The 19,662-nt window shown below is 41.2% G+C and overlaps 1 protein-coding gene across 1 annotated transcript; it reads left to right on the forward strand.

Moving 5' to 3' along the window:
- The first annotated feature begins 241 nt into the window (after positions 1-241).
- slc25a14 (solute carrier family 25 member 14) lies at positions 242-18,962 on the forward strand. Its single transcript, XM_031750280.2, has 9 exons — positions 242-429; positions 1,018-1,122; positions 2,448-2,586; positions 9,648-9,742; positions 15,335-15,420; positions 15,641-15,736; positions 15,998-16,122; positions 16,208-16,421; positions 17,628-18,962. Exons 2-9 carry the CDS (start codon positions 1,059-1,061, stop codon positions 17,667-17,669), a joined length of 861 nt encoding a protein of 286 aa, XP_031606140.2. The 5' UTR covers positions 242-429; positions 1,018-1,058; the 3' UTR covers positions 17,670-18,962.
- Positions 18,963-19,662: the final 700 nt, after the last annotated feature.

The following is a 19,662-nucleotide window of genomic DNA, read 5'->3' on the forward strand; positions in this document are numbered from 1 at the left end:
AACATTTAGAAATAAGTGCAACAACAGTAAACCATCAGTAGCCTAGCTAAATCACTATTTTAAAATTGTTTATTTCATAAAAAACTTTATCTTAAGATCACTGTTTTCATTTTTAGCCACCTGAAATTAAATTTAGCATTACTTTGTTTATTTATGTTTTTTATGTGTAAACACTGCTTTAACCGTAACGACATAAGTGACATTGCTTGATTACTTTAGTTAGACAAAAGGCGTTTTATTTTGAAAGTGCTAACGGAAATCCTGTTTTTACAAATTCTGCCCCAGTTGGCGCTAGGCTAGGGTAAATGGGAAGCTAACGAAAGGTGAGAAGTTTTCCGCCGGCATTGTATTAAAGTCAGTGCATAGTTATTCTCTGACACATGGGAAACCAAGCTGCATAGAAGGTCGAGGACTTTATCTACAGCACAGGTACGTTCAGTTTGACAGTAACTGGTTGCCAGTTGGTAAATTTGCTAACAGACCGGCTAGTAATTTTTTAGAAGTAGCCGTTAGCCTAGTAGCAGCCATCTGTTTCGAGGCGGAACGCTGGAAGCAGGTGGGCGATCATCTCTGTAAAAAAAAAGACCATTTTATAAAATGATTAAAACTGTATTATATCATTATACGATTTAGATTTCATTAATAAAATAGCTTCTTAACGTCGTTCTATGACCAGTATTAATAATAATAAATAACTTAATTTATTTCTCTTGGCACTGTTGCTACCGTTAACGCATTCCGTGCCCGCCTCTTACACCCCAGCCAATCAAGACGCCGAAAATGTTATTGCCTTAACTATGAGCCAATAGTAGGGTCACAACAAATATGACGGCTCTCCTCGCCGTGTTCAATACAGCGGGGCGTCTCTTTCCGGCGCAGTATGCTGGGATGCTGATGCTGAGGCACTTCGTTGATCTGTAGCATCCTCTTTTACCTCAATGTTTGTCGACATGTTGTATTGTCTGAGGTGGCAGCACTGCGTTGACCTCTGTCTGGGTGGTCTTCTTCTATTTTTAGCGGGGCTGCAGCAGGTGGAAGCAGCAGCCGCCGCCACGGAGATGGCCAACTTGAACTGGAAGCCGTTTATCTACGGAGGGATGGCCTCGATTGTCGCAGAATTCGGTACGTGGTGCGCCGCAATATCCACACATTGACCATCAGATGTATTTTTTTGGGGGGGGCGGGGGGGTGTTTAATGTAACACGAGTAGAGTGCGTTGTATGCAAATGGTTAACCGCCAGTATTTGTAGTTGTAGGAAAATGCATCACTAGAGATAACACTGGCTCCAAAAAGGGAAATGGTGCATGTAGCAGAGAAAATGTCAAAGCCATTTGGTGATAATTGTGTTCCCCATTCTGCAACTGCAGGTGTGTGGCATTCACAAAGTTCAGTCCAGGTTGTTGAGCGATGACAAAAGTCTGGTGTTTAGCTTCAGTTTGTGTCTCTCACACAATCATCACATTCAAAATCATTTTTAGATTGTCTGCTCCATGCAAAAACACATTTAAATCACTCTTCATCAGCTACTCTTTGCTATTTAATCCTATTGTCTACTATTTATATATTTTGTTCCGGTACAGTTGGTGTGGAGCACCTCCAATTTCATTGTACATGTACAATGACAATAAAGGACTATTCTATTCTATTCTTCTTCTTTTTTCTCTGCAGAGAACATGAGGCAAAATTAAAATATTTTATCTGTTGCTCTGTTTAGAGTCTTAAAGAATGAAGAAAAATACATTTCCAGTGTTTAAATAGATGTTGCTTAGAATTGGGTTGTAAAACTAATAACACAAAGACCTTCTAAGAGCAAGTAGCCAGTAGCAAGAGCCATGGAGGCATTCAAATTCAAATTTTAACAACACTTTGGCTTTCAGTCCATCCCATTCTTTCGCGTAAGCGTCTCCATACAAGTTCAGATTTACTCTCTGCTTGGTTCTGGCAGGTTTAGTTCATTTTACATGGACCTGTTTGTTTATTTTTTTGCAACTGAATGCGAAGTTCTACAACTAAAAAAGACATGTTTCTCTTTTTAATATAAACAATAAGTAAATGTGTAATTCTGTTGAATAATCTGTGGTTTGAATGAGTTTTGAGATTAAAGTAACTGTTAATAATAGTTTTGTCATAATCAATTTGTAATTTTGAGGCGTTCATTTCAGACTAATCTTTTTTTTTTTTCTAAATGCCAAAAATGAACTTTTTCTGGAAGTTATGCTTCTACCACTATCTTTCCTCTCATAGAACTCATCTATTGACTTCAGTAGAGGATTTCTCTTTGAAAATGTTTGATGTTTACTGTATATGATATGAACATAGAGCTACATGATATGCATTTTTTTTCTGTATTCTGAGTCTTTTTAAAATAATAAAATAAATAAAATAAAATGATAAACCACATAAAATATGTTTTTAATCCCTATTTATCATTATTTTTCATTCTCAGGCACATTTCCCATTGACCTTACTAAGACCAGACTACAGGTCCAAGGTCAGTCTCAGTACACAGAGGTGCGCTACAGAGGCATGTTCCATGCCCTGTTCAGGATCGGGAAGGAGGAGGGCATTCGGGCACTCTACTCTGGGTATGGAATATTATCTTTTAGGCCACTCATTTGATCTCCATGTCATAGTTTCACTGTAGAAGGGTTTTTCATGATGTTCCTCTCTAGTTTACATGAATGCTATTACTTGATCAAGATTAAAAATTCCTGTCTTTGCTTAATACGCCAAGGATTTTTGTTTCTGACTCAAATTGAGCCTTTGTAGGCTGACTGTGCACATAAGCAGTGTTGGCAAAGAGCCTGTGTTGCTTTACCTAACGGACGTCTTAGCATTTCCTGTAGTTTTTGGGCCATTTGATGTACAGAAAAGTCTTAATAAATTTAACTCTGTAGCAACAATGTTAAAAAATCTGGTTTATATCCCTTTGGTGGAATACCAAAACCTCATTCTTTGGTTTCATCATTTCTTATATGTAGGAAAGTCCATTTGCAATTAATATTTTCTCTAATGTTATAAATAATTCTGCTATCTCCCTGTCTACATTGCTTGCGCTGCAGAGAAGCGACTGCCCCCTCGCCAGTGTTTTTCATTTGAGCTTTACTGAGAGCTAATACACTTTGAAATGGGACTCCGCTGTAAGTTTAAGTGGGGGGTATTTGAATAAAGATTTCCTTAAAATTTCAGTCCTACCAGCTCTTAATTCCAGGGAGTATGCATACAATCCCAGGTAAATTATTGTTTCTAGAAGACAGGGAGCTCTCATTTTCTTTTCTCTCATTGTGCAGTCAAATAAGTCGCCTTACTTGCTACTCACTTGTGATATCTTATATGGGTGACGCTGGCTGCTCTGTTAAAGCAGTTTACTATTCTATTTTAGCTTCATGATATTTTGTGTAAGGGGGGAGAAGGGAGTCGGGTCACGTATGGTTAGAGAGTGGTCAGCAGCTTGGTTTGGTCGGGATACAAGCTTCAGTAAATATGAATGCACTCCACTGGTTAAAAATAAACTCACCACCGTCAGTGTTTCTCACATTGAAGTTTCAAACTTTTATTGTCATATGCACAAAATATCTGCATATAACAAAATATTTCCCAACATGTTTCCCAGTACAACTAAATTTCTCCTTTGCTGTCCACAATAGATGCAAAAAATGCCCACATAAAATGGAGAAATAGAATAAGTGATCATTTAAAGGAATAATAAACGTATAAAAACAGCATATGAGAAATACAGTAAAAATGTATGATATGCAAAAAAATATAACTATATGAGCTGTACACAGGGCTGTGCAATAAATGAATTTTAATTTCAGCCTAAACAATATTTGTGCTGCTTCTACTTTTAAATATTTTTCTCTTTTGGCCTTCATCACATCTCTTTCCTTGAATTTTGCCTCTTAATAAAAATCCCTGCCATGCTGCAGTAGGTTTGGTTAAGTTTATTTAGCTTTTGTTAGGTAAGGTATAATAAAAGTTAAAGAAAGATGAAGATAAAATATTTTATTTGCCGTTTGTACACATCCAGTAGGTCTGGGTTCATAGGAAATGTAGTTGAACAAACAATGCTTTTCTTATTTAATAAATCCCTTTCTTTTGAGTGATTGTGATGAATATCTATAGTCTTACTGACCAAAAAACACATAATTAAGCAACCCTGTGTTCACATTTGTGGCTCCTTTCTTTGCACACATTTTCTTAAATGAGTTATTGAATAACACAGTTAATAAATTCTCCCGTGGAAATATTTGTGAAGTACTTTGTGGCCATAAATACCTGAACAATACAATCAGCTGTCTCTCACCCTGTGGATGAACTCCAACTCCACTATCTTGGACTGGAGCTGGTGGAAGGTCAGTAATATCATGGATTGCCAGAGTAGCTAGCTGGCGAGCTGTTGGGGAAACCACAAGGTGGGAAGAATTAATGATATACTTGGGTTGGCTGCCCACGTGAAGCCTAAAGTCCTCTGAGTTCTTTAAATTATGCCTCCTTGTCTCTTCTGTCCTCTATCCTCCTGCCAGTGACCAGGAAATAGGGCTGCTCGATTATGGCAAAAATGATAATCACTATTATCCATCCATCCATCCTCATCCGCTTTATCCGAAGTCGGGTCGCGGGGGCAGCAGCCTAAGCAGAGAAGCCCAGACCTCCCTCTCCCCAGCCACCTCCTCCAGCTCATCCGGGGAACACCAAGGCGTTCCCAGGCCAGCCGAGAGATATAATCTCTCCAGCGTCCTGGGTCTGCCCTGGGCCTCCTCCCGGTGGGACATGCCCGAACACCTCACCCAGGAGGCGCCCAGGGGCATCCTTGTCAGATGCCCGAACCACCTCAACTGGCTCCTTTCGATGTGGAGGAGCAGCGGCTCTACTCTGAGCCCCTCCCGGATGGCCGAACTTCTCACCCTATCTCTAAGGGAGAGGCCAGCCACCCTTCGGAGGAAGCTCATTTCTGCCGCTTGTACCCGCGATCTCGTTCTTTCGGTCACTACCCACAGCTCGTGGCCATAGGTGAGGGTCGGGACGTAGATCGACCGGTAAATTGAGAGCTTCGCTTTTACACTCAGCTCCCTCTTCACCACGACGGACCGGTGCAGCGTCCGCATCACTGCAGCCGCAGCACCAATCCGTCTGTCGATCTCCGGCTCCCTTCTCCCATCACTCGCGAACAAGACCCGAGATACTTGAACTCCTCCACTTGGGGCAGGAACTCATCCCCGACCCGGAGTGGGCACTCCACCCTTTTCCGGCTGAGAACCATGGCCTCAGATTTGGAGGTGCTGATCCTCATTCCCGCTGCTTCACACTCGGCTGCGAACCGTTCCAGTGCGAGCTGGAGGCCTTCACCTGATGAAGCCAACAGAACCACATCATCCGCAAAAAGCAGAGATGAGATTCTGAGGCCACCGAAGTGAAAGCCCTCCGCCACTTGGCTGCGCCTAGAAATCCTGTCCATAAAAATTATGAACAGAATCGGTGACAAAGGGCAGCCCTGGCGGAGCCCATCACCCACCGGAAACAAGTCCGACTTATTGCCGGCAATGCGAACCAAACTCTTGCAACGGTTGTATAGGGATCGAATGGCCCGTAACAGTGGGCCAGACACCCCATACTCCCGCAACACCTCCCACAGGACACCCGAGGGACACGGTCGAATGCCTTCTCCAAGTCCACAAAACACATGTAGACTGGTTGGGCAAACTCCCATGCACCCTCAAGTATCCTCGAGAGGATAAAGAGCTGGTCCAGTGTTCCGCGACCAGGACGAAAACCGCATTGTTCCTCCTGTATCCGAGGTTCGACTAACGGACGAACTCTCCTTTCCAGCACCCTGGCATAGACTTTCCCAGGGAGGCTGAGGAGTGTGATCCCCTGTAGTTGGAACACACCCTCCGGTCTCCCTTCTTAAAGATGGGGACCACCACCCCGGTCTGCCAGTCCAGGGGTACTGCCCCTGATCTCCACGCAACATTGTAGAGGCGTGTCAACCAGGACAGCCCTACAACGTCCAGAGCCTTCAGGAACTCGGGCGGACCTCATCAACACCAGGGGCTCTGCCACCGAGGAGTTGTTTAACTGCCTCAGTGACCTCGACCCCAGAAATTGGCGGGTCATTCCCTCATCCCCAGACTCTGCTTCCTCCTCGGAAGACGTGTCAGTGGGATTAAGGAGGTCTCTCAGTATTCCTTCCACCGTCTGACAATTTTCTCAGTCGGCGTCAGCAGCGCACCGCCAGCACTATACACAGTGCAGGTAGAGCACCGCTTTCCCCTCCTGAGGCGCCTGACGGTTTGCCAGAATCTCTTGAGGCAGTCCGAAAGTCTTTTCCATGGCCTCTCGAACTCCTCCCACACCCGAAGTTTTTGCTTCAGCCACTGCCTGAGCCGCATTCCGCTTGGCCTGTCGATACCTGTCAGCTGCCTCTGGAGTCCCACAGGCTAACCAAGCCCGATGGGACTCCTTCTTCAGCCTGGTGGCTCCCTTCACCTCTGGTGTCCACCATTTGGTTTGGGGATTACCACCACGGCAGGCACCAACCACCTTGCGGCCGCAGCTCAATGCAGCAGCCCGGCAATGGAGCGCTGAACATGGTCCATTCGGACTCAATGTCCCCAGTCTCCCTCGGAATGTTGTTGAAGCTCTGCCGGAGGTGTGCGTTGAAGATCTCGCGGACTGGGGCCTCTGCTAGACGTTCCCAGCACACCCTCACCACGCGTTTAGGTGCACCGGGTCTGTCCAGCGTCCTCCCCGCCACCTGATCCAACTCACCACCAGGTGGTGATCAGTTGACAGCTCAGCCCCTCTCTTTACCCGAGTGTCCAGAACATATGGTCGCAGGTCTGGTGATACGATTACAAAATCGATCATCGACCTGCGGCCTAGAGCATCCTGGTGCCACGTGCACTTATGGACACTCTTATGTTCGAACAAGGTGTTCGTTATGGCCAAACTGTGATTTGCACAGAAGTCCAATAACAAAACACCACTCGGGTTCAGATCAGGGAGGCCGTTCCTCCCAATCACGCCCCTCCAGGTCTCGCTGTCGTTACCCACGTGAGCATTGAAGTCTCCCAGTAGGACAACAGAGTCTCCAGGTGGGGCACCTTCCAGCACCCCCCAGGGACTCTAAGAAGGCTGGGTACTCTGAACTGCCACTCGGCGCATAAGCGCAGATGACAGTCAGGACCCGTTCCCTGACCCTGAGGCGCAGGGAACAAACCCTCTCATCCACCGGGAAAAACCCCAGCGCACCGGCAGCAAGCCGGGGATATTAGAATACCCACCCCAGCCCGCCGCCTCTCACCAGGGGCAACTCCAGACTGAGACAGAGTCCAGCCCTCTCCAGGAGACTAGTTCCAGAGCCCAAGCCATGCGTGAGGTGAGCCCGACTATATCTAGCCGGTACTTCTCAACCTCACGCACTAATTCAGGCTCCTTCCCCACCAGAGAGGTGACATTCCATGTCCCTATTGCCAGTCTTGGCAGCCGGGATCGGTCCGCCAGGGCCTCCGCTCCTGGCCGCCGCCCGACACACATTGCACCCGACCCCTATGGCGCCTCCTGCGGGTGGTGGGCCTGCGGGAGGATGGGCCCATGTCTCCTCTTCGGGCTGTGCCCGGCCGGGCCCCATGGACTAAGGCCCGCCACCAGACGCCGCCCTCGGGCACCCTCCCGGGCCTGGCTCCAGGGCGGGCCCCGTAACCCTATCCCGGGCAGGGTAAACTGTTCCCTCGATGTTCTTTTCATACGGGTCTTCTGAATCGCTCTTTGTCTGGTCCCTCACCCAGGACCAATTTGCCATGGGAGACCCTACCAGGGGGCAAAAGCCCCCAGACAACATAGCCCCTGGGATCACTATTATTTTCACTGAAATTGAGATCTCGATTATTTGACGATATTTATTTAACAATAACAATGTATTGAATAATGGCTTTAAAGATTGTTAAAAAATAATATAAAATAGTGTGCAAATACTGATAACAGTGCAAATGTTTGCAATATAAAAAATAAATAAAAAATGTAAACATCTATGTTTAGTGAACTTCAAAATACTGCATAATATTTATGCATACAAATAACCAAACATCAAGGCAAGCTGTGTAGCCACACAATGCACAATTGCATCAAACGTATGTCACTTTGTGAGCGGTCTTCAAATGACTGAATAAATTTGTAGTGTTGCTCTGTGGTGCAGCTATGACACCGTAGCAAAGTTTACACACTATGTCTACTTGATCCACGTCTGACTCCGCGAACCCGTAATGTTTCCACACCACCGAAGTCGTTTTACCTCTCTTTTCAACCAACGGCATTCTTTCTTCAGCAGCCATTATCCTCTCCTCTCCAAATAACTTCTGCTTAGCTTTCTGAGCTTCCCTCGGGTCCTCTTAATTGTTGTGACGCGTGCTCGAAACGCAGAGAGGTGCGCTTGATTTGCCACACGGAGCAGCGCGAGAGTAAAGCACAAGGGAGGTGCTAATAATTCGCTCAGTCATTTTTAATGATCGTTGAAAGCCCAGATCGTAATTTAGATTAAAATTCGATTAATTTAGCAGCCCTACCAGGAAATCAGTCTTTTTCCACCATACTGAAAAATGTTCGAATTCTTACAATTCATGTGGAGAGCATAGAGAACAGGCATACAGGGGAAGCTGCTAATTGTTATACAATCGTTCTTTACTTTAATGATGTCTCGTGCATTTTCAATCAGCTAATCTTTTGCATCTGTGTGGTGTTTCAGTTATTAAGACAAGAAACTAATCAGACTCAATTTAACTAAGTCCTAAATGGTACCATGTCATGAGCGCTGTTACATCTGAGATCGTAGCATACATCAGTAGGTGGGCAGTAACTAACCAATTTATGATGAAGCTGCACCACATGCCCTCTTTAACTGAGGCGCAGAGGTAAATACATTCTCATTCTGTTCAATTCATGTTGCCTCCACTCCTCTGCTCACATTTCTCGTGGGTGGAATAAGACACAAGTTGAGGATGTTGCAGTCTGAGAAAAGCAAAAAGTGGGGGAATCATTCGCTTCTCATTTATCAGCCACGCTCATCGTCAGCCCTTTGGTACTCACCTTCTGAAGGAGAGAAACTGGATGGCTGTTCACCATATGGTTTTTCTTAACTGTTTGTAATCATCAGAACAAATAGTTTACATGTGCCACAGCAACCTCTTCAGGACAAGTAAAGGCTTATTATTTGAACATGATAAGACACAGTGAATACCTTTTTACATTTACTGAGGGGAGGGAAAAAAACTGAACGTTAGTCTGGAGCCTTGATGTGGTCTACAATGTACAGTAATAAAGACTGAACACAGAGCTGCTACACTTTGTGGGCGGCTGAGCTGAATTCAGCTGACAGCCCACCAGGAAAAGTATTGCAATCCATTCTGAAAAAGATTAAAAACAAGCTTCTCTTTGTTTTTAGAGCATTCAGGTGTTTTCAGAGCACACTTTCTAAAATCCTCTTTCTGTGTAACAGACAATATCTTGAATTTCACAATCCTTAATAAGGCTGAAAAGGTATTGATTTGCATTCCTAGCCACGCAAGTAAGTTCTTGATATATACTCGCTTTAGGAACTGACTTGAATCAAACTTTCTTTTTAATTTTTTTTTTTGTCTTCTCCTCACAGAATTTCCCCGGCTCTTTTGAGACAGGCTTCTTATGGGACAATCAAGATAGGAACCTACAATTCTCTGAAGAGGCTATTTGTCAGTCGGCCAGAAGGTTGGTATCACTATTTCTAACTCTATTATCTTTTTTTGTGTCTTTTTACTAGAGATGGACCGATCCGATATTACGTATCGGTCCGATACTGACGTAGATTACTGAATCGGATATCGGAGGGAAATAAAAAAATGTAATCTGATCCATTAAATATCAAAAAAGCACCTCAAAAAATTAACAGGGAAAAGGGGGCACAAAGACATACTTTTCTTTCTTATTCTCATTTAAAATGTCTAGCTTTTAATAAATAATTATCCGAATCTTACACCCAAAGTTTTAATCTGATGTAAAATGTATAGAAGTCCATTACTGTATATAGTAACTATTAAGTCTAATATACCCTAGTAAGCTATAGTACTTTTTCCTTTGGGAAGGTACCATCTGTGCAGTCTGCAATTCTGTTGAAGAAAGATGTTGAATCTATTTAATTATTCTTGAAAAATAATTGATTTCTGTGCATTTTTTTTCACACTGCATCAAATTAAAGTTGATTACATCGATTAAGCATCACCAGGTGGAGGGTGGGTGGTTCCCTTTTTTTTGCTGGGAGATTTAGAACCCTATTAGTTAGGTTGCTCACTCTTTAAAATACCAGAATAGGGAGGATGGAGTAGGTTTAAGTTTATTAGATTGATCAGTATTGCTGAACTATGAAATATTTTGGGTGCAGTGTATTTTTTGCATACAGGTATAACAGAATAGCTTTAGTGTTTTGTTTTGTTTTTTAACTTGAGTATGAAGTTATACAAAAAGCAGCAAGATATTAAAAAAACAGTTTTACTGATTAAAAAACACACTATATCGGATTCATATCGGTATCGGCAGCTATCCAAATTTAAGATATCGGTATCGGACATAAAAAAGTGGTATCGTGCCATCTCTACTTTTTACTAAGTTCTCCTTAAAAGTCTAATTTTACAGCCAGCCTGCTGTGAAGGAGACTGTCTTTAATTCACAGGATTTGATTAGTTAGTTACAGAGAACCCAGCTGAAAACTTAGTATTCTCGCGTTTACTCTAATCAGCTAAACCAGGCAACTGGCCAACCATGTAGGTGTTTTAATACGGCATAAAATTTAGAATAACAATTATTCTGTCCTCACAGGAAACTGATGCAATGTCCTTTAACATGCATTTGATTTGTAAGATTTTAAATTGGGCTCAGCCAAAACCAGAGATTACAATAAGCAAATGCCTTTTAAGCTATCTTGGATCTTCCATAATAAAAACGGAACTGACAGAGAGCCATTTTCTTACATTTGCATTTTAGCTGGTTAACTGATGCTGCTATTCAGAGTCATATCTTTGAACTCTTTAACACATGAAATGGAAAAACTATGTAAAACATTTTAGTTAATGTGTTAATATAAAGACACAGGGCTGTGCAATAAATAAAACTTTGAGTTTTTGGGAGAGGAATAAAAAAGAAAACGGAAGCAGTTTTGTGGCACTTCGGCCATCTCTTTACACAAGGGGTGGGCAACTCCAGGCCTCGAAGGCCGGTGTCCTGCAGGTTTTAGATGTGTCCTTGATCCAACACAGCTGATTCAAATGGCTAAATGACCTCCTCAACATGTCTTGTAGTTCTCCAGAGGCCTGGTAAGATCTAATCATGTGATTCAGGTGTGTTGACCCAGGGTGATATCTAAAACCTGCAGGACCCCGGCACTCGAGGCCTAGAGTTGCCCACCCCTGCTTTACACAGAGTTGCATTTGTATTGTGACGTCTGATTTTTTTATTTTTTTTTTCCCTAAATGTTTCCAAATATCTAAACACCCTCCAAACTGTACTAATGAGAAAGTCTAAAACTAACACTGAAACAATAGAAAACTAAAACTAAACATTTTCAAATGATTAAAAACTGAACACACTCAAGTAAACTAACTGAAAATAAAGTGAAATGAAAACAAAAAGGCAAAGATAATGTGTTACAACTACACTCATTAAGATGATTGATCATTTTTTCCCCCATAACTTAGTGGTGCCTGCTCGGATGTAACAGAGGTTCGTGGCATGGTGGAGTTAGCTGGTCCTATATAGACAGGAGAAACGGGAAAAGATTAATATTGCTGTTTATTTATTTATTTTTTAAATGGTAAAAACTCTGCTACGTAAAGCAAGCACTTTACAAGCCTGCCATGATCTTTAAGGCAAACTTTGAAGCTCAGTTAAACTGTCCCCAGTGAATATCAATAAATGTCCTTCTCTAATGGCTCCCTGAGAGACAACAGCCATTTCTTCTTGCCAAGTGTTGAGTTGATCATTAAGATATACTGACATTGAACAGGAATTGAGCATAACCAAAGCTGCACTGTACTGATTTACCTCAATTTGACTTCTAGCCAGTATTTTTTTTTTTTTTATTACTATGCAAGTCATATTTCTAGGACAGCAAACCAAACAGCAGAATATCAGAATCATTTAACATTGTAGTGTGGAATAATTAACACAAAATTCGGCTTCTAAAATGCTCTTGGCCTTCAATAAATCTGGGGTTGGTGCATTTTCATAACTATAGAAAACTCCATTGCAGGTTAACCAAAAATTGATTGTGCATGACCGTACTTCTCTTGCTTTTCATTTTTCATGCTCATTCTTTTTCTTTCTGTTTGCAATCAATGCTAGTTTTGTGCATCAAACATGAAAAACTCCTTGCAAATCTTTTCTTCGTTGTTTGGATTGCAAAATATTGGGTGTTGTGTTGTGTTGTCACTTGTTTGAGATCCAGTGGATGAAAAGAGGTTAATGATGTTTGTATGTTCGTTGGAAATGGTTGAAAGTAAAGCAGTTATATGATAATTTGCCCCTGGAAATGAATAAAATACATTCACCTTAGCTGAGTGGATGTCCTTTATTTGTTAAAAATCAAAATCAGCCTTGCTAAAGTAAACAATGTAAGGGAAAATGCAAACACACTAAGGTCCCAACATTTTACCCAGGTTAAGTTGGACATTTCTTTTTGCCAACATATTTCCTCTGAATAGAGCAACAATACAACACCTGTGTTGACCCATGTGGAAGTTAGTGTGTTAACCTGCCAGCAGTAATTTGCAAGCTAAACAACAGGCAAAGTGCGTCCAGGAAGGAAGGAAGGGACAGAAAGATGAGTGGGGATGGAAAAGGCAGGAAACTATGAAAGAGGCTGTTTTGATACTGCCACTCTGATATGCTTTTATCCATTTGTCACACATACATTTGATATTAAGTGTGCACAGCGCAAAATTGCATACATTTTTATTGACAGAAAAGGAAAGTGATGTTGTTTGAGACTGAAATTGGCTTCCTTTTTATATATCTTGACTTTGCATGCTTGTCTGAAACATGCCATATTAAGTCTGTCTTCCCTGCAAGACAGCTTTGTTCTGATTGCCTGCCCTTACCAAACAAAGTTTGAAATGCAGGTGGGTGGAGTTTCTCTACTTTGATTTAAAGCTGAAATAAATATATTTTATACATCTTAAAAGCTGGGAAGTCTCTGACAGAAAGCATATTAGGCACATTCTGTCACATGGATGTCATCCAAAGCCAAAAGTGGTGGGTGGTGGGGGCACCAGCTACCTTGGCAATAGTTGTTGTGGTTTGATGCTAAATAATATTTAAAGTCAGTTTAAAATATAATAAAATTGAATTTAGATAGCATTTGTCAGCACATTTGCCAGCTTGTACTTGAACTGACCTTATTTGAGACCACAAATCACAGGGAATTGTGTACATTTCTGTCCCGAATAAGCAACACAGCGATTACATTATTCTACTGCTAATGTCAGATTTCTACTCCAGTGTGGACACCACACTGGGTTACTACAAATGAGATCAACCATCTGAGCCTTTTTAAGCCAGTATGCACAATGCAGATTATAGAAAATATGAGAAAATTATGTGCAGATAAGCCAAATTGGCAACAATGATTACACCTTTGATTTTCTCCCTCTCTCTTCTCTCCCAAAACTGACTGTGAAGTACTGTGTGCTTGATAAGAGCTCTGAATAGGAATCGGTAATTTCAACTTGGTGCCTTTAAGCATATTTTTAACCTTTCAAACTTCCAGGAAATAGCTATCCTAATATTGTAGCTTTTACTCAAAACAAAGAGAGCTTCATTTCAGACAGCCTGTTAACTAGAGCCAAACAGATAATGTTTCTTTTTGAGGCTAATAATGATTTCTGCGGAGTTCAAATAATTCCAGTGTTTTTGTATATCATTTGCTACTGTCGATACACAATATTCTGTAGTATGCATTTAAAGAGAAAAATAGTCAGAGGTTGGGTAGGTTATCACCTACTAGCAAAATATTTTACAAGGTAGTTAGCAACTTGCCATGAAGGTGTCACTTGACTATGCATTGTCTGCTTAGCCGTGTTGCCTACTCCATTCTGCTTGCATGTTGTTGTGTTCAGGCCATTTCCTTTTTTTATTTAAATGTATTTTTGGCAACTGCCAAAAGAAAATCACCCAGCGAGGTTTAATTTATTCAAGCTTAGAAAAATGCATAGTTTTCTGTTAAGTCTGTAAAAATCTTGTTTAACAGTTTAAGGACCAGTTCAGCTCACGTTCATAATTACTTGAAGGCTAGTTTTTAGGCAGAAAAGAGCTTTTCCTGTCTTGGTTTTTGAAGACTTTATAAAAGGCTCATTGAGATTAAAAATCTCCCTTTTCAAGACAGACCTGGCCAAGGGCAGAAAGTACATCAAATATAAGTAAAGCAACAAGTAGAACTGATACTCAGCACAGGTTTCATTTGGACAAATTGATTGTCTCTTGCTATTTGGGGGGGGGGGTGGGTTGTTTAGTTTAATGGCTAGTACTGTTGGACTGCAGCAAACTCTCATATCTGTCTAGAAACAGCTGTAAACACTGAAATGTGATAATACCATTTATACATTTTTTTGTGAGGATTTTTTTTCAGCATTATAAGAAACGTAAAAAAATAAAGTGTGAACAACAACATCAACATTTACACTAATGCTGAAATGAGAGAGACTGATATATCAGTTGAGCTCTACTCTTGATTTGTCGTTTTTAAGGATGTAAGATATTTAAAAGGGTTGAGTCTTTGATATGTCGGTTTTTCTCATTGATCAGACGTTGATGTGAGACGTTGAAAGTACAAGGTACACAAACAATTGAACTTTTCTTCCTCAACAGATGTTTAAAAACAGGCCCTAAAATAATGCCAATATTTTTTGTTTTAATGTCACAAAAAGTCAACATTTTAAATTGGTTTGCATTAAAAAAATTTATTTATATTTTAAACTGTAAATATACAGTAACTGGATCCTTGCAAAATTAACACTTTGTTCTGTAATCTACAGACATTAACATTAAGAAGAAATGATAATAATTGAACTGAGTTGTCTCGGTTGCTGTTGCTAAATAATAACACTGATGTTTAGACCCAGAGAAGATGCAATAGTGTGCCAAAACTGATACACAAAGCAAGAATTAAGTGTTCATAAAATTTACATTATCTCTAGAAATAACCCTTTAGAAATCAATTCATAGTTAATTATAGGATAATCTTAATAGCGTATTTGTAGGTTTGCCGGTTGGTTTTGGCTCTGTCTTGACTCAATTTGTGTCATTTTGTGACAGATGAGACGATGGTCATCAACGTCTTCTGCGGTGTCGTGTCTGGAGTCCTGTCGTCCTCTTTGGCCAACCCTACAGATGTTCTCAAGGTGACTCCTAATGTTGGCAGTAAGCCCTAGGATATTGGAATGTGTGTGCTGTCAATATCAAAGCACTGCTTTATTATTTATTAAACAGCAGTTGTGACACTGATATGCTGAGAAATACTCAGAAACAGAATACTAGTAACCTTACAGTTGATTGATCCTTTTTCTTTTTTAAACCTAATCCAAAAGTTTAGTAACTGTTTTGTGTATCTGTTTGTTTTAGATCAGAATGCAGGCACAGGGCAGCCTGCTCCAAGGCAGCATGATGTCCAACTTCATCAACATCTACCAGACAGAAGGCACCAGAGGACTGTGGAGAGTGAGTGCTGCATTTCACTGTATAGCTAGGTCAAGGCGTTTTTGGCTATAAAAGTTACAGTTAGGTCTGGTCTAGCTCTAAACGTGATTTCCTTACAAGTTAATCTGGTCCAATCTATCCACAGTTTAGCACAAAGCCTAAAAGCAACTTTTCTATGCCCTCAAGGGAAAAAAGGCACCCATCTTGCTTCATTCTGTTCACTGAGTTGCACTGTAAGTGTGTTACGGTCTGATTAATTTTCTCCATCCTTCACTTCCTCAGGGTGTCATCCCCACAGCACAGCGAGCAGCTATTGTTGTCGGAGTGGAACTTCCTGTCTATGACATAACAAAGAAGCACCTCCTTCGCTCCGGCCTCATGGGAGACACTATTTTAGCACATTTCATGTAAGTTTAAACTATTCTTAAAGTCTGTCTTTAGCTGTGCAGTAGGAACAGCTGTAGTTTATCTGCATTCTGTGTTTTTCTGCAGTTCAAGTTTTGCATGTGGCTTGGCGGGGGCACTGGCCTCCAATCCTGTAGATGTGGTCAGAACTCGAATGATGAACCAGCGAGTTTTGTCTGGAAACCCCATTTACAAAGGAACATTGGATGGACTGATGCAGACGTGGAAGAATGAAGGCTTCTTTGCTCTCTACAAGGGATTTTGGCCTAACTGGCTACGACTGGGACCTTGGAACATCATTGTATCCTTTAAAGAAAACAAAACTTGAACTTTGGATCATTTCTAGCTCTTAGAAAAAAAAATTAATTCCATAAAAGACCTGGAATAGGATCAGAAATAGTAAATCTAGATATATAATATGGAAAAAAAAACTGCTAGTACTTTGAAATTTAGCATTTGGCCATCCCTATTAGACCCGGGCTATATCATGGTGTTATGGTATACCAGAGTAGTTATAAATCCCAGTGGATATGACTTCCAGTTTTTAGGCCTGCCACTTCTTATTTTGTCCTCAACTTAATTAATTTCACTGCCTCCATGTCACATAAATACCTATGAGTTCTCCTCTCCTCGACCTTTGCATTCCATTACTCCATTAAGCAGAAGGATGATGTCCATCTCAGCCACTGTGGTCAAAGCCAGTGCCCACTCCTATGTATTTTTATTGGATTCATTTTATGCATTTATGAGAATGCATCAATTTCTTAGAGAACATAATTACACACTAATCAGTGTATATTTATGAGTGAAGTATGCTTTTTGTTTGTTTGTTTGTTTTATATTGCTAAATAACTTTTTTTTTTTTTTTTTTTTTTTAACAGCTGGCCACTGGCTGTACTTTTAAAGAAAGTCTGGCTCCTTAGAACAGCGGTCCCCAACCCCCGGGCCTCGGACTGGTACCGGTCCGTAAGTCGTTTGGTACCGGGCCGCGAGAGTTGAGGCTCAGGTGTGAAATGTATGGTTTTCAGGGGTTTTATCGGTTTTCAGCGTTATTTTGTTATCGTTTTTATCGTTAACTCGGTTTTCCTGGGTCTTTTTCACGTGTGTTATGAATAAATCTTTCTTTTTTCGGTACCGGCACTAGTTTTATTTTGTTGTATTTATCCGCGACACCTTATTGCCGGTCCGTGAAAATATTGTCGGGCATAAACCGGTCCGTGGCGCAAAAAGGGTTGGGGACCGCTGCCTTAGAAGAAAAATATAAAGAAATTAAAGGAGGCTTGAGACTTTTGCACAGTACAAGTTAAATTGACTTGTATGGCATTCAAGTAATGGACTCGGTGAGTTTTTTCAGCCTACCCCATGAACCATCGTAGTGCAGGCAATGATGCCCTCTGTCAGTGTTTTCATTGGTGCAATTTGAATACCAACTTTTTTTTGCAAGGTAAATGCATTGAAGTATTTGTATCTGCCAATCCACTGTCTGTTTCCTTAACATACTTCTCAGTTCTTCATCACCTTTGAGCAGCTGAAGAAGCTCCCATTTTAACAAGAGCCGGTAGTGGGACTGTGTGGGTCGGTTGGACTGTGTCAGAGATAAGTGGGGCATGAGCATGGCAGCACCAGGAGATTTGGCAAATCTATATTCACACTCCCTTTGAACAAAAACCAGCTTCATTTCAAGTCTTTTTTTAAATTTTTTTTAAGTTTTATTTATTGTCACTGATTCTGTTTTAAAGCCTGCTGTGGTTAATGATTTCGCTCACCATTTCACACTCCTCAGGCAGCTAAATGTGTAGTTCTAGCAAAAGAGGGAAAGCTTAGAGGACAATGTGTTTTGTTTTGTTTTTCTCAGCTGATGAGAAACAGATTAGTGTGAATTGCATGACTGGATTTTTAAACTTGGGTTTTCTGAGAATAGAGTGCACATTTCTAATTATTTGCTCAGGATTCTTAGACACAGCTGATGCACGTACAGAGGAAAAAGGGTGGTAGATTTTAAAACGACTGTGTCGAAAGCTTTGTTTTAGGGGAAAGATGGCGCATGAAATTTGCTCAGAAAATCTCATTTTAACTGCCAGTGAGGAATGGCATGAATGAGTGGTACACGTGACAAAGTGACTGTTACTGGTAGTCACAGTAATAAGAGAGATGAAGGTACAACAGAGTTGACACTGAAACAGAGAGATGGTGGCTCTTCCAGTGAGTTGTCTCTGTGGAGTTTGGTGGAAAATAACCCAACACATTGACTTTTTTTTGGTCATCTAAAGGTTTTTGCTATTCATTTGTTCTGTTCTGTTGTTTTACAGTCAGAAATCTGAACCATCTGAGCCTGTGAAGAGTAAATAGCACACATCAGCTCTTATTAAGAAATACTTGATTCAAAGCAGCAGCCAATCCTTAACAAAAGGTTTGTTTTGTTTATGTTTCAGTTCTGTTCACATCCATCTGAATCAGTATTAGGATGTAGTCGGTGGTGAGCAGAGCTTGCTGCCACACCAACAAGAGAACAATCAGTACATAGTGTAAATGTATGTACAGACACATTCACTAACAGAGGTGGATGTATTTTACCTGAAGCATGTTCCTGTACATACAAGGCCTTATTGCGCTATCTTTCCTCTTTTAACCTCAGTTCCTGTGCCAAATTGCGTCCCGTCCCCAACTTGCACTTGGTCTTTGTAATAAGTCACTGTAGTTGATGTAGATTACTCGGTGACATGTGTACATTTGTAAATCACATTCTCTGAACTCCACCCATGCAAAACAGACCAGACATATTTACATTTATTTTTAACTGCGTGTTTAAATTTTATTTAAAATAAACAAATTTTTTCCCTCATTTTGTGTCTGGGTGCTGGTCAAATTCAGGTTTTTTTTCGCTTAACTTATCAAAATCCTTTAACAGCACTGTTGTAGGCAGCCGTGCTCTTTAAGTTGTATTTGACTAATATTTCATAAACCAGCACCACGTTGGTCATACTCATCCACATAGCTGTGCCATCTTTCTCTCAAATGCTAAAAAAAAAAAACCTGATTGGATTTTGTGAATCTGTTTCTTCCTCTAATTGCATCACCCCGTCTCCTCTGGTTTTGATTAAAAGAAGCACACGGTGTCCACTGGTACTGAATCATTGCAGCTGCAGAAATGTTTGGGGGTTTTTTAGGCTGCATTTGCACTACATGCAGTAGTCCTCCTTTCCTGCCCTTTAATTACATGTACTTAATAATCTGGCCCTGAGAGCGCTTTAGTTTGTCTCCGCATCTCAGCTCTTTTCTATCATGCTTGCTTGACTCTTTCAAGCAGCTCTGGGCAGCACTCTTCCATAGCGCAGTTAGGATCATAAATTTATGCATCTTGTAGTTTAATTGAAACAGTTTGTTAACTGCGTAACACAATTTTCATAAAGGCAGCTGTTTAAGTGCCCTGCTTAAGCCTGGGCCTCTGTGTACTCTAATCATGCTAATCAAACAAGCGGGGTACATGGTACCCACCGAGTTCTCCTTAATTGAGCCTGACTTTAGAATCCTAAGTAAAACAG

Source organism: Oreochromis aureus, linkage group 10 (genome assembly GCF_013358895.1).
Source record: "Oreochromis aureus strain Israel breed Guangdong linkage group 10, ZZ_aureus, whole genome shotgun sequence".
Lineage (NCBI taxonomy): Eukaryota > Metazoa > Chordata > Actinopteri > Cichliformes > Cichlidae > Oreochromis > Oreochromis aureus.

Excerpts from the sequence above, each read along its gene's own strand:
- slc25a14 (XM_031750280.2), top strand. The coding sequence starts at position 1,059 with ATGGCCAACTTGAACTGGAAGCCGTTTATCTACGGAGGGATGGCCTCG. Across the intron at positions 1,123-2,447 it reads CTCGATTGTCGCAGAATTCG|GCACATTTCCCATTGACCTT; the intron begins GTACGTGGTGCG and ends TTTCATTCTCAG. Across the intron at positions 9,743-15,334 it reads ATTTGTCAGTCGGCCAGAAG|ATGAGACGATGGTCATCAAC; the intron begins GTTGGTATCACT and ends ATTTTGTGACAG.